At 40.1% G+C, this 13,190-nt stretch overlaps 1 protein-coding gene, 1 long non-coding RNA gene and 1 pseudogene across 2 annotated transcripts in view; 1 reads left to right on the forward strand and 2 right to left on the reverse strand.

Moving 5' to 3' along the window:
• LOC147435890 (uncharacterized) overlaps positions 1–3,867 on the forward strand; it is a 45,559-nt gene extending 41,692 nt beyond the window's left edge. Inside the window, exon 4 of the long non-coding RNA XR_015185020.1 lies at positions 3,389–3,867. This is a non-coding gene — a long non-coding RNA (uncharacterized LOC147435890). The remainder of the gene's footprint in view (positions 1–3,388) is intronic.
• A 267-nt stretch (positions 3,868–4,134) lies between these two features.
• On the reverse strand, positions 4,135–7,401 carry LOC147435891 (transcription factor MYC2-like). The gene is made up of 2 exons (XM_086488813.1): positions 7,136–7,401; positions 4,135–6,478 (listed from the first exon to the last, which is right to left on the reverse strand). Exon 2 carries the CDS (start codon positions 6,385–6,387, stop codon positions 4,339–4,341), a length of 2,049 nt encoding a protein of 682 aa, XP_086344939.1. The 5' UTR covers positions 6,388–6,478; positions 7,136–7,401; the 3' UTR covers positions 4,135–4,338.
• Positions 7,402–9,529: 2,128 nt separating this feature from the next.
• On the reverse strand, positions 9,530–12,861 carry LOC147435892 (uncharacterized; annotated as a pseudogene).
• Positions 12,862–13,190: the final 329 nt, after the last annotated feature.

Raw genomic sequence — 13,190 nt, forward strand, 5'->3', positions numbered from 1 at the left:
CGCTTGGATTTCATCACTACTGCCCTCGACATCTATAATGCCCTTGTTGTACTAGAGGTTCTTTCCTTCCTTGCTCAATCTCTCTAGCCATCGGTCCAGAGTGCCTCCATTCAAAAACAAAATACCAAAACCGGTGGGCGTGAAGGGTGAGGGACACTCTCTACTGGTGAAATGATGTCTATCTGTGTAACAAACACAATATTGCTTCACAAAAGGCCATAAGTTCAACAACATCAGTAGCTTGTCCTTTGAACGTCTTTGCTACATAGGTGCCATCTTTAAATCCGCCTTTAAGTATTTTGACTTTCATCATGATGCTAGATCTACCCTTGCTAGCATTGTCGTAGTTGCCAAGAACTCGACGAAAGCATGTCGCAAAATATGGAGCACATGAGGCACACTGCTATTTGTATCTTGAGGCGATAAGAGTAGCGGATGCTCACATCACTAGTGCTTGCGTCTCTCCACTAGCACAAAGCTCATCATCAGTGTGTGGATGTGTGTCCTTCTTCTTCTTGTTGCTGTAAAGAGTTTCAACCAGCTTTATACAATCCATAAGTCCTAATCAAGTCCTCACCACTAGATTAAGAGCTTCAACAACCGTCACTACTTGTCCCAAAATCCACATGGCCACACATACTTTTCCATGTCTCTGAACCAAAGCATTGTATGTATCTTGACATAAAGCATCAAGAAAGGGCTTGAATCCCTTGAAAGCTTCACGTGAGCAATGGAGATTATCCTCTCAAGGAGAATGAAGCTTCATGCATATGAAATCCTTTATAAATCGATGCTTTGATTTTGTGACCTTTCTAGCCATGATTATGGAGTACCTACATCAAATGTGTGTCATTCACAAAGTCAAAAATCTAAGAAAAAGTCAGTGATAGATGACTACAAAATATTTCTCATTAACATGATAACAACTTACAATTTACTTGCTAATGTGAGACACTCTGACCATACAACAATGGAATCAAGCAAATTAAAATGTGATCAAGCAAATATAACATGGTCAAGCAGTTACCCTAAACAAAAACAATAAAACAATGATAGCGGATGTAATCTTACTCGTCGTAAGTACCTAAGTCTCTACCAAGATTGAACACAGAGGTTTTTAGCCCCATTCTAAGAGTAAGGGAGTAATGTCCATGGATCTAAATGCTAGGAAAAATTACATTGAAAGCAAGTCACTACTACCTTGAACCAAGCAACATAAGTAATAAAACAATGTCATTGCATGTAATCTTTCCCGTTGTAAGTACCTTAATCACTACCAAGATTGAGCGCAGTGGGTTTTAGCCCCATTGTAAGAGCAATGGAGTAAACGTGGATCCGAAGACCATGAAAGATTACATTGAAAGCAAGTCACCACAAGTAGCAACGCCGCTTCTCTCTTTGTAAAAAACAAAGCTATATCAAGGATCAAAACACAGAGAGAAGCATGTAATTTGATAGCTCACAGTATGTTGGATCTATGTTAACCTTAAAAAACACAAAGTAGAAAACATTGTGGGTGAATCAAACAACGTACATGCTATCTATGATCTCTTAAAACAACACGGCCTAAAGTAGGATTAGTGAGTCAAAGAGAAGGTATGACATCTAATTTTTTTCTAATTTATTGTGGGAGTAAGAGACTATATCAAATCAAAACAACCCAACCGCTAAAACTACCTCTGGAGTAGGATACACTAGATGGTAAATCAAGCCTTGCAAGTAGTGTCTGTCTACTCTACACTCCCCATATGCAAGTAGGATACACTAGAGGCAGCAAAGAGGCATACAAGTACACATAGCTTGAAAACATTTTAAAAAATATATTTTTACAATTTAAAAGTGTAATTAATCACCTACGTGTAACTAGAGAGAGGATATGTGACTGCAAGCGAGAGAGAGAGAGAGAGAGAGAGAGAGAGAGAGAGAGAGAGAGAGAGAGAGAGAGAGAGAGAGAGAGAGAGAGAGAGAGAGAGAGAGAGTATTTCTATAATGGCTATTGAGAGAGTTTGTAAGTGGCTGAGAGAAAATATCAATCAATAAGTAATTAATCGGCTTTATTTTGCTGCGTTATATATGCAACTTATCAACTGATTAATAATGCTTTATTCATTTATTCACGTATAATTCGAGAAAACAATTTTTTTAAAAAATAGATGATTTTTAAAATTATTCGATCAAATATATGCAACGCACCTCTAGAGTGAAGGCTAATGAAGATTAGTGGAGCTCTGATATCATGTGGAAACTAATCTACATAACTTTAACACTAACAAAAAGATAACTAAAAGAGTTAAGGCAGAAATGATAAAGATTGAAACAAATACTGGAATAGAACAGGGCCAAGACTAAATTCACTCCTGAATGAAAATGACAGAGTACAATGTGTTTATATACAACATGCGAGATGAAGTGTGATTTGGTACTACTCTTAGGTGACTATGATCTGGAAGTAGATCTCGCCGATTTAGGGTAGGTGACTAAGGTAGCTTAATCTAACTAGATCTAAATCTAGGTGATTCTAATCGATCATTACATTCCAACAGCTACAACCACTTGCCTAAGAGCTGGGTCGCACCCAGTGGGAGTAGGGGGAATGGGGGGAACGAGGCATGTAGGTCGCACTCTATAGAGAGTCATGGGGATGAAATTACCATGGAGAGTATTTCGTAGGCATCAAGTTGTCTCATTGGAGAGAAATGTCTTACAAGCAAGGAGAGGGAACCGTTTTCAAGAAAATAGCTTAATACCCTCTCTTTTGAAGGTACTATTAGAACTTTTGAAGGTACTATTAGAACTGTAGCAGCAGGGCTACTACATTCCAGCCACATTTTTTGGAGTTTCCTCAATTAGATTATTGCTTCTTCCCACTCCCTCCACTCATCTTGGGTGACCTCGCTCTAATGCTTGCTTACAATATGCAATACAAGGCCATGTAGTGTCCCACTAAAAACCCTACCCCTAAAGGTGAAGCTACTAAACCAATGTCCAAGAAACCTAATTCTTCTTTGGCTCCTCCTTGGCCCAAGAAGACGTTCAAAGAATGGTTGCCTCCAATGGAGACTCATAAACAACAAGAGGAATCATCGCGTTTTCTCTTTGAGGGATCAGGAGGCCCCCCCAAAGAAGGCTTCTCTTTCTTGGTACCCCCATGATAGTTTGAGCCGGTGACTTATAGGGCCTGGAGGACTTCCTCCACCTCACTGCCTTGACAAAGGTTCTCCTTTGACATGTTTCGGTAAGGCCAGCATGCTGCCCTAGGATGCTAAAGCAACTTCTGTCAGATTCTCATTGGCCGTGCATTTTAGTAGTATATTAGAATTTCTCCATGTCATGCTATCTCTAGTTATCCTTTTTTTTTTGCTCAAGTGACTTCTGATTTTATGACCAGGTCAAGCAATAATACCATGGAGATGACAGAAAGGTATAGGGCCATCGGCCATCGTCTGCCGATATCAGAATGGATGCCATGACATCAGAATTGGCACCCCAGCCATGTTTGGCCAAGTGTAAACACAGCACCCATCCTGATATCTAGAGACGTAAGACGGTGTAAGAATTTACGACGACTCATAACCATTTAGAGTAATTTGTGAAAGAGGAACTGAAGGATGCTTGTAAAAAGGAGAGTAATGTCTCCATCTTACACAAACTACAAAATTCTTCATTCATCGGGTTTGCTGAGGCCGATTGTATTTTCCAGGAAGCAATATCATTCATCAGGTTTGCTGAGGCTGATTATATTTTCCAGGAAGCAATATCATTCTTGTTTGTCATCTGATCAGAAGCGCTATTGATGCACAAAATTAACTACACATAGACTATTTGTCCATTTCCCTTGTTTGAATTAATGGAACAAGGGAAATGGACAAATAGTCTATTTCCCTTGAATTCAAGCAATGGTCTTGAATTCAAGCTGAATCCTACGGGACGAAGAATTGCTTGGTTTTGTCCATTATTCAAAGGCATCACATAGCCTTGATTTTTGATATGCCAAGCATTGTGATGTCAATATAGAGTGAATTTCATCACATTGGTATTGACTAGATGGTGAGAACACCACAAACACCATACAATAATCATTCAGGAAAGGAGATCCCAAGAAGTTTGGGTTTAAAGAAAATTAAAAGACAAAAGTGAGGTAATGTGGTTCCATGGCAATCAATTAGACATGAGTCATGAGCAAAGGAATTCACCAAGGGTTCCTGTATGGTAGCATGTGAATGTAAGGTAGGGGCCCGGAGGTTTATACAAGGGAGGTAAGGTGCATTACATGAAGAATGGCCCCGTATATGGGGGTTACAAAGGGACCTTTTATGCACGTAGGTGATGTCCCCGAGGTTATAGAGAACTATAAGAGCATATGCAACCAGCTTGTACTCTAGAGATGGAACTTTCAAGTTGGTCCTGAGAGAAAGTTTTATTGCTCAAGTTGCGTACAAGTATGGCTTGATGAACTACGCCCCCGATGGTGGAGATATTTGCATGATGAATATGAAGTTGAAGTTGTTGTAGCTTCATCATGACCTTAGCAACAGGATGGCATGCTAAGGAACCATATACATCTATGAGACCCTCCTTGTTAGGCAAGAACTTCACCTTCACTACCAATTGGCATGTGGGACAATCACCTCTGCTTGCCTTACCGCCAATTACTTGCTGTTCAAGCTCATTTTTCCAAGAGAGCTTAACGTCATCTCCTGCTCTAGCTGTTTGCCAATTAGAAGAAGAGAACTTTGCATATGAATTTGTCTGCCCATGGTCAGTGCCATTAATATTGCTCTTACTTGCTTCTATTTGAGCAAGTAGGCCTTCTCTCTCCAGCTCAAGGTCCCTCACCTTGCTCTTCAAATCCTCAATGTAAGTGGCAGCATCTGCTAGCAAGGATGCTTTGTCCATCTTCGACACATTTGGTACCACAGCCCTTAGTGCATAATACCGCTGGTTCAGCCTCTCTCGCCTCATACGCTCCGCCTCTACATGATTCAAAGGCTCCAGTCTGCCATTTGCAGGCTTCCTTCCTCTCTTCCTTGGTCTTATCTCCTCAGCAATCTCACTATGCTCAGCTATGTCTTCACCACAAATCTCTGCAGCACAACAGTTCTCAATTTTTACACTATTGCATGCATTGCCCTTTGTAGACCATGAATTTGCATTTGAAACATCCTCTCGAGTGACATTGCTTGTTTCAGAAAACCTTGTAGATGGGTGAGAAACATGATCATGTCGACCGCCCATCGAAGAGTATTGAACTTGAGCATTTTCCTTGCCATAATGAAACTGTGGTTCAATGGACTGCATCAATGAGTAAACCGGTGAAGTATTGTGGCTGTGGTGGGCCTCACTTAATCCCTTTGGTAGTCCAGTACAGTTAGAGCTCTCAATACTAGAGAGTAACCCTGTTTGCAGGGTCAAAGTGGAAGAATACCCCTCATTATATTTCTTTCCAAGAGCACTGCTTTGTGGAGGAAAAGTGGATGGAAAGTTGTGGTAATCTATTGGACACGACATTGATTTGCTTGGAAACATGAGTTCAGCCGGCGAAGCAGACAGGCTTGCAAGCACTTTTGAAGAAGGAAACCCATCAAACATGGCATCAGAGCGTGACAGTAAGGTACCATCCCACAAGCATTCTTGGAACACCCTCTTTGCTTGATGCAAGGAAGAGAGGTTTTCCTGAACCATCCGCGTAGATCCCAGCTCTAGAACACCATTCGGTGTAGGAATGCAGAGTAGTGTGTGTATACCGAACCTCTGCGCAAGCTCAGCTCTCGGGCAAGAACCATGCTGCATAGGCTTTGGCCCTGTAAGCCATACATATTGAGAGATTCCGTATGCAACCCCCGGTGTTCCGACTCCGATGGGGAATGAATTCATCATAGATACTAGGTAAAACCATTCGGTATCTGTTACATCTACATCAAAGGGACTGCCCTCAAGCCCCCCGCACATACCCATGTCTTCACCTCCCACTAGAGAGTGCAGCTCTTTAAGAATCCTCCTTCTCAGTTGTTGGTCAGCTTCACTCACTGGACCAGATTGCCTTGTCGGGCTACTTGCATCCAAGCTCTGGTTGTAATATCCGTCCCCCCAGACAAGCACTTGACTACCATTTTCTGAGTATGCAAGCTGCCAAAAAATGGCGTATGTCCAAGATGTGGACGGACTGCCGGATTCTGCTACGGATTGAAGCCTTTGTTGCAGGCCACCATTTTCTTCATTAACGTCTTTGAGGTGGCTGGCTGCACTAGAGCCATATTGGTTTGTATCCAACCGCAAGAAATTGTCCTTCTCTGAGCCCGCCATGAAAGCCTCTAGAAAAGCTTGGTCATCATCCCATAAGTTCTTGATGTTGGGAGTGTGTGGTGGTGTAGTCATTGTGGAAAACATCAATGGATGTATAATCCCTTCACAAAAATTGGCTCTAAAGCTTTTTGGTGTTGATGAAGTTTATTGCTGTGAGACACAGTGATAAGTGCACCTGTAAATCATAAGCAAGTAAGGCCCCATATTCTAAAGCACATATGAGCATGCATGTATGCATGTAGCATGTCAAGTATGCATGCAAGCATGTAAGTGTGTAGCACGTCAAGTACGTGTATGGATGTGTGCAGCATGTCAAGTACGTATGCATGCAAGTATGTGAGTAGCACGTCAAGTTCATATATATTGCACATTGTGTGTATGTATGTGTGTAGCATGTCAAGTGTATGTGAGTGTGTGTCACGTATGTACGGTCATAGCACGAAAGCACGTCACGGGCATGAGGTCATGGCATTCTCTTGGTCTGAAACAAAAAGTGTAATTAGGGTCTTTGCAAATGAGCAGTGCGTATGCGCATTCTCAAAGCTGTGCCGCTTGAGACGTCCCTCCCCCTTGTGGTCCACAAATACCCCTTGAACTGCTAGCCCCCTAAGGATTGCCCGATGCCTCCCATGCACAGAATTCGTGTCCCCACACTTGACACTCGTACGTATAGCTGATGCTCAAAAACATAAGGATCCTAAAGGAGCATATCATATCGAGAGGGAGCATCATCAACAGGATTCTCAAGGGGAAAGATCACCAACAGGATTCCACATAATTACAGTAAAAAATACACAATGCACTTATGCTTGCTTTTGAACAAAGTACGTACATGGGGTTGTCTTTGATCTCAACTTCTATACATATCAGAGCTGGAAATGGATTAGAAGGCGTTATGAAGAGCCCAAATGAGGCTGCGTGCGACCGGAGCAGCATTGAGCAATAATAAAGCTGCAGTTAATGTTGTTGACATGCATTGATTGTGCTCTGTGCTCCTACAATTACATCCGGAAATTGGAATGCGCAGAAGAGAAGCAGAAGCAGAAGCAGAAGCAGAAGCAGAAGGTTGAATTTGCGCGTGAGAACTTTGAAATCTCCGTTGATAAGATGGGTGGTGCGTGATTTCTCTTTTAAAGCACGTTTTCCATCAGGCCCTCTTTGGTTCCGTCACGCCGTCACGCGTGTTCTCAATTTGACACGCCTACTCTAGGGAATTTTCCCACGCCGTCTAGAGGCATCGTTTCTTAAAATTCGTGAGGCATCTTGGAAAGAAGAAGAGGAGATTTTTCTAACTTCGTAGGACCCATCCTAAAAGACCTCCAATGAGTCTTAAAGTCAAGACTTTTTATTTCGGTAGCTCTTTGTTCTCATTCAAAATTCTCCCTTCTCATTACTCCACGTGGCGAAGTTTTTCAAATGGCAGGATCACTTGTTTTATTTATCATCATTTAATATAGCTCATACGCTTTTCAATGGTTCTATGCCATCATCCTCCAGCTCTATTATCCTGCGGCTACCTCCACCCTGTGTAATCTCCCTCCGCCTTGTCTAGCCTCAGTCTGCATCACCTTTCCTCATCATGATGGTGAACTACATGAGAAAGACAACATGAAAGCACACACACAACTGCTAACTGCTCACGATTCACGATGGTCCTCATACTCACAATGCTGCTAATCAGCTCTCTCTCAACCTGTTGCAGAGAGCAACTTCTTCAATTGAGGCACCTCTCAACCTAGTAGTAGGGCAACAACAATGTACAGAGAATTCATGATGGGATTGCTAGTCCGGGACTGACCTATATTGTGCTCGGCATTGCTTTGATCAAATATGTATGTCAAATGTGGGACTCTCCCGAAAGCACAAAAAGTTCTTGATGGGCATCCTTTCCAAGATTGTCTCTTGGATTGTGTGGATTGTAGGATATGCCCAACATGGTTGTGGCAAGGAAGTTAAGGGCTATTTTGACCAGATGCGAAGCGAAGACCTTTCTCCAAATGCAATCACCTATGTTTGCATCTTGAAGACATGTGGTCTGTGACCTTATGCGAGACCTTCACATGGGTGAGAGAACTCACAATGAGATTGCTTGTCAGCCTTTTGTTGGAGAAACATGGCAATGCTTTGGTCGATATGTATGCCAAATGTGGAGCCCTTACAAAAGCACAAAAAACTCTTGATGATATTTTTGTCTAAAATATCATCTCTTGGAAGGAGTTGATTACGTGATATGACCAACATGGGTATGGCAAAGAAATTTCGTGATGCTTTCGAGGTTCTGATTTTTTTTTTTTGTTTTTGGGCAAGAAAAAAGCAAAATAGGTTTCATAAAAATAAATATACATATAATAAATATAAATATAAATTAAATATATATATATATATATATAATATATGTATGTATGTATGTATGTATATATATGTGTGTGTGTGTGTGCAATGTGCATATTTATGTGCACATGTACACAGTGCACTCACATCTGTTTCCATAAGCACACACATATTAGGAGTGTGCATGCATGTATGAGCAAACATACATACATAGAACGTTCTTTTGCAGTGCAACATGGCCTAAATGAGCTTGTCGAAGACAAAACTTGCACACAAACTATAGGCCAAAAGTAAATAATATGAATCCCAAACCAATTTTTTCAAGTAGAAGAATTTTTTTTTGCAAGAGTTTCCTTTATTTTAGCCTAAGAATTCCAAAAAGTATCTCTCCACCTTTATAAAAAAGGCCTCTACAAGAGATTAAGGACGTTCAAAACAATGAAAAGACTAACAAAAAATCCTTCAAATAGAACCTTTGTTAGCTACCACCTAGAGAAAAAGTATGCTCTTTAAAAAGGAATTGAAAGTATGACAGGTAGTCTCACAAGGTGATCTTAAATCTTTCTCAAACCAACATAGAGACATGCCAAACATAGAGACATTCCAAACATAGCGACATCAATCATGTAGTCACACATTGTTACCACCTAGAGAAAAAGTATGCTCTTTAAAAAGGAATTGAAAGTATGACAGGTAGTCTCACAAGGTGATCTTAAATCTTTCTCAAACCAACATAGAGACATGCCAAACATAGAGACATTCCAAACATAGCGACATCAATCATGTAGTCACACATTGTTACCACCCCAAAAAATGTAAACGAAGTACATAATGTGTAAATCATAGTAGTAACAAAATCAAATGTATGGATCTTCTCACAACAATCTCCTCCCTCTTAGCTTGGCACAGGTCCACACACTATGGGAGAAAGACACTGCTCATAGAGTACATCATCTAGCTCTAAACACATGCAATGTCTTAGGTCTTCTGCACTCACCTTCCCCAAACCACCACACCCTGCAAACACATCCAAGACATAGTCGCAATGCTCTGTGAATGTTGCCAGCAACCACCTGACCATGTCATCAACATAGAAATAAACACCATTACTCTTGCAAGTGGTGGAAACAATGTGTCAAACTTAATTAATACAAGGACCATTCAAATCAACATCATAAATGATAAGTGACTTACCAAAAAAATACGCTACTTCTCTCCGCACCACCTCTAAAAATTTCACCATCAACTTTTGTGGGAAAAACACAATCATCTAATACATAGCTACGGTATGCTGGAAACAACCTCTCCGAAATCTTCTCCCCAATCTCTCTGTCGTCGTAGCTCGGCACTTGACCAACATGATGCCAAAGACACATTAATATCATCAAATTAAGAAGCTTACCACAAAATAAATAAAAACAAGATATACTAAAACATCAATGATCTTACCGCCTCTCTAGTGACAGGATGTCGATATGCCTTGGAATCACACACAAGCGTCCAAGTACGATGAAGCACAAGCCCCACTCTTGATGCATCCACAAGGAACTCCCCTATGTGCTCACCTAAGCACATGGTGACCAAGAAGCCCTCGTCGACCAAATACTCGCAAGCAAGATCCATGCAACCCCTTACCAAACCCGACGAGAAAGTATTCCACTTGGGAATAGTCATGCCCTCTAAAAAATCAAAATGTTAATAAGACAAGTTACTTTGTTGTTACCCTTTAAAATAATAAAATTTTACTTACCCCAAGGGATAGGACCAAGGTGCTAGGAGGTTCCATAAGCCCTTTACCTTTCTTGTCCAAAATGCCAACAAAAGGAGAAGAAGTAGCTCTTGTGGTTGTTTGAGTAGTCTTCACATTGGATTGTGTACCTTGGGCAGCTTTTGTGGGATTCTTACTAGCTTCAATCTCGTCACTTCCTTTGCTTACTTGATGCTCCATAGAAGAGGGTGTAGTAAGTGCGTTCAATTCTTTATTACTATGGGCCTCTTGCTTAGATCCTACAAGCATCATTGTTTCTATCATCATATGCATGGCTTTAAAGTACACACATACATTCATAAATTAATCTTTCACATGGTTTTAAGAACTTACTTTCATGAAGATCCTTCTCTTGCTTTGGGATTACACCAATCGGATAATCTAGCCACCAAGGACATAATCGTGCTTTCCATGGTGTCATATTTTTCTTAAGCAAGGAGGGAGAATACATAGTGCTCTCATCATTGACATCAACCCACTCTCTTGTCAATTCTGAAATCTCACCCAATCATCCCTTCAACACAATGCAAAATCCACCTGCAACAATTATCAAAGAACAAAGGAAACTAGAAGTATCGAGAGAAGAAAAGAATTAAGTAACCACAAATTTTTTAGCATTTAAGGAAAAGCAATATTAAAGAAAATCAAGCCACCATTTTTTTTATATTCTACTTTATTTTGGTAATTCCATGACACAAAATATACAAACCATCCTTCTATGAGGAGTTTAAGGTATAGAATGAAGTACTTCTTATGCATGCATATCACAATGCAATAATCACCATCAATAGAGAAGTAATCTTAGAGTCAAACCTATACACTAGCCGTTTCGTTGAAAACACAAGCTCAGGCATCTTCTTTGCAACATCCGAAGACTTCACCCCATCCATAATATGCGAAAGCCTGCATGTAATTACCTCACAATTACTCTACATGTAAACATATTCATAAGTTCTATCTTATATTTCACTTTATGTTTACCTGCACAACATGATTCATCAAGCTTATCTTGAAGAATTCATCAAATGAATCCGGTAATTGTGGCCCTTCAACTTGTATCTTTTGAATTATAAAAGAGAGGCCTCAGAGTGCATAGCCCAATATGTTTCTTTCTTCATGTAAGTCCGAAATGCCTTATAATCTTGAAATTGAGGACATAAGGGGTCTTTGGACTTTATCAGACTCATGAGTTGCAACAATATTTATTTCCTACAATACATACAAACTTAAACTTAAAGAAAACATTGAACAAAATCAAATATAGACAAATAAATGCATCCAAAATACCTTTCAAGAGAGACTTTAGAACTTGTAAGGCAGTACAACTTGTCTCTTGTAATTTTACACATGCTTGTATCCTCCCACTTTATGCCAATCAACAATTTGAAGAAATCCTCTCCATTATGGGGATTTGCAATGCATAGATACTTGTAGCGTCTATCTTTGAGCCGCTCCTCCTCCACTCTAGTAGCTTTATCTAAACGTTTCTTCCTCTCCGCCTCATCTAAACCAAATGCTTCAATCTTTGCCTTTTCTTTAGAGAGGAATGCTTGAAATTCGTCCTTACATCATAAATTAATTATGTAACCACCAAGCAAAACACAAAACTATAAATGGAAGGAAGAAAAAGAGAGTAGTCACCTTCCAAACAAGTTGTGAAATCAATTCACAAGGAGAGTTATACCAAGGAGGAACACCATGATAATATCGGGCCTCTACACTCATCTCAACTTCTGCCCACTTCCTCATTTCGGGTGTCAATCTATCTAGAATAGATTCTTTGTTGGCAACACCAAACTTTTGAAACATGTACACCTCATGAGCAATGTTTGGAGTCACATGAGCTCTAGAAATCCTATTTACAATAATAAATTATGTGAAGTGAATAGTTAGGCATAACGTTTCCTTCTCATGGAGTAAAGCTATGTTAAGTCACTTACGCATTGGTTGTGTCTAGGGCGAGTAGAAGCTCTGTCTCCTTTGCCTTTGGTACTTGTATAAATTGACACCTCACACTCACATGGTATTTCGCATTATCGAAGTACTTTGTATATTAAAACAACAACTATAAGATTCATATAGAAGCATCATTCACAACAAAGTAATTAGAAAATGTAAGAAAATGACATACTTTCTTTGATACGTCTCCACCATGTCTTCAATCTGTGGTTACCATCCCAAACCATAAATTTCTTACCCCTTAGGTCATTCCACTCTTTTCCAAGAGCTCTCTCAAACTGATCATTCTTCTGACACCATACATGTCCCCACTCTTCAAGGTTGCTTATTGTCACTAGCATTATCTCTCCTCTAGCACCCTCCATGGAAACAAGAAAATGACCCATAGTTCCAAGATAAGCAGATGAGTCAAAAGAAGGTATCAACCATTGTGCATCATCGATGGCAAATCTAACTGCTTCATGAGCCACCAACCTACATAGAGGAATAGGAGGAGGCATAGTCCTTTTCAAAGATCTACCGTGGAGTGTGAGAACTTCATGTTTGCACTTCAGATAGATATGAAAATTGTCAAAGATTGCAATTAGACTTCAAATCATGATTTCAAGACACTATTTCCTATAAGTAGTTAAACCGTAGTAGGTGTTTGAGCTCTCTAATCATCCGCTTGCAAGTGGATATCAGAGAGCTCAACAAATCCTATATTTTTTGTAATTTTGATGCAATATTTTAAAATAGTTATCAAAACTAACCTCTTTCTCAAGATAACATTACGGTTTAAATCACAATTTCCTATTACTACTTAAACCGTAGTAGGTTTTTGAGCACT

This window comes from Adiantum capillus-veneris, chromosome 18, assembly GCF_014529385.1.
Source record: "Adiantum capillus-veneris isolate H3 chromosome 18, ASM1452938v2, whole genome shotgun sequence".
Lineage (NCBI taxonomy): Eukaryota > Viridiplantae > Streptophyta > Polypodiopsida > Polypodiales > Pteridaceae > Adiantum > Adiantum capillus-veneris.

Excerpts from the sequence above, each read along its gene's own strand:
- LOC147435891 (XM_086488813.1), bottom strand. The coding sequence starts at position 6,387 with ATGTTTTCCACAATGACTACACCACCACACACTCCCAACATCAAGAAC.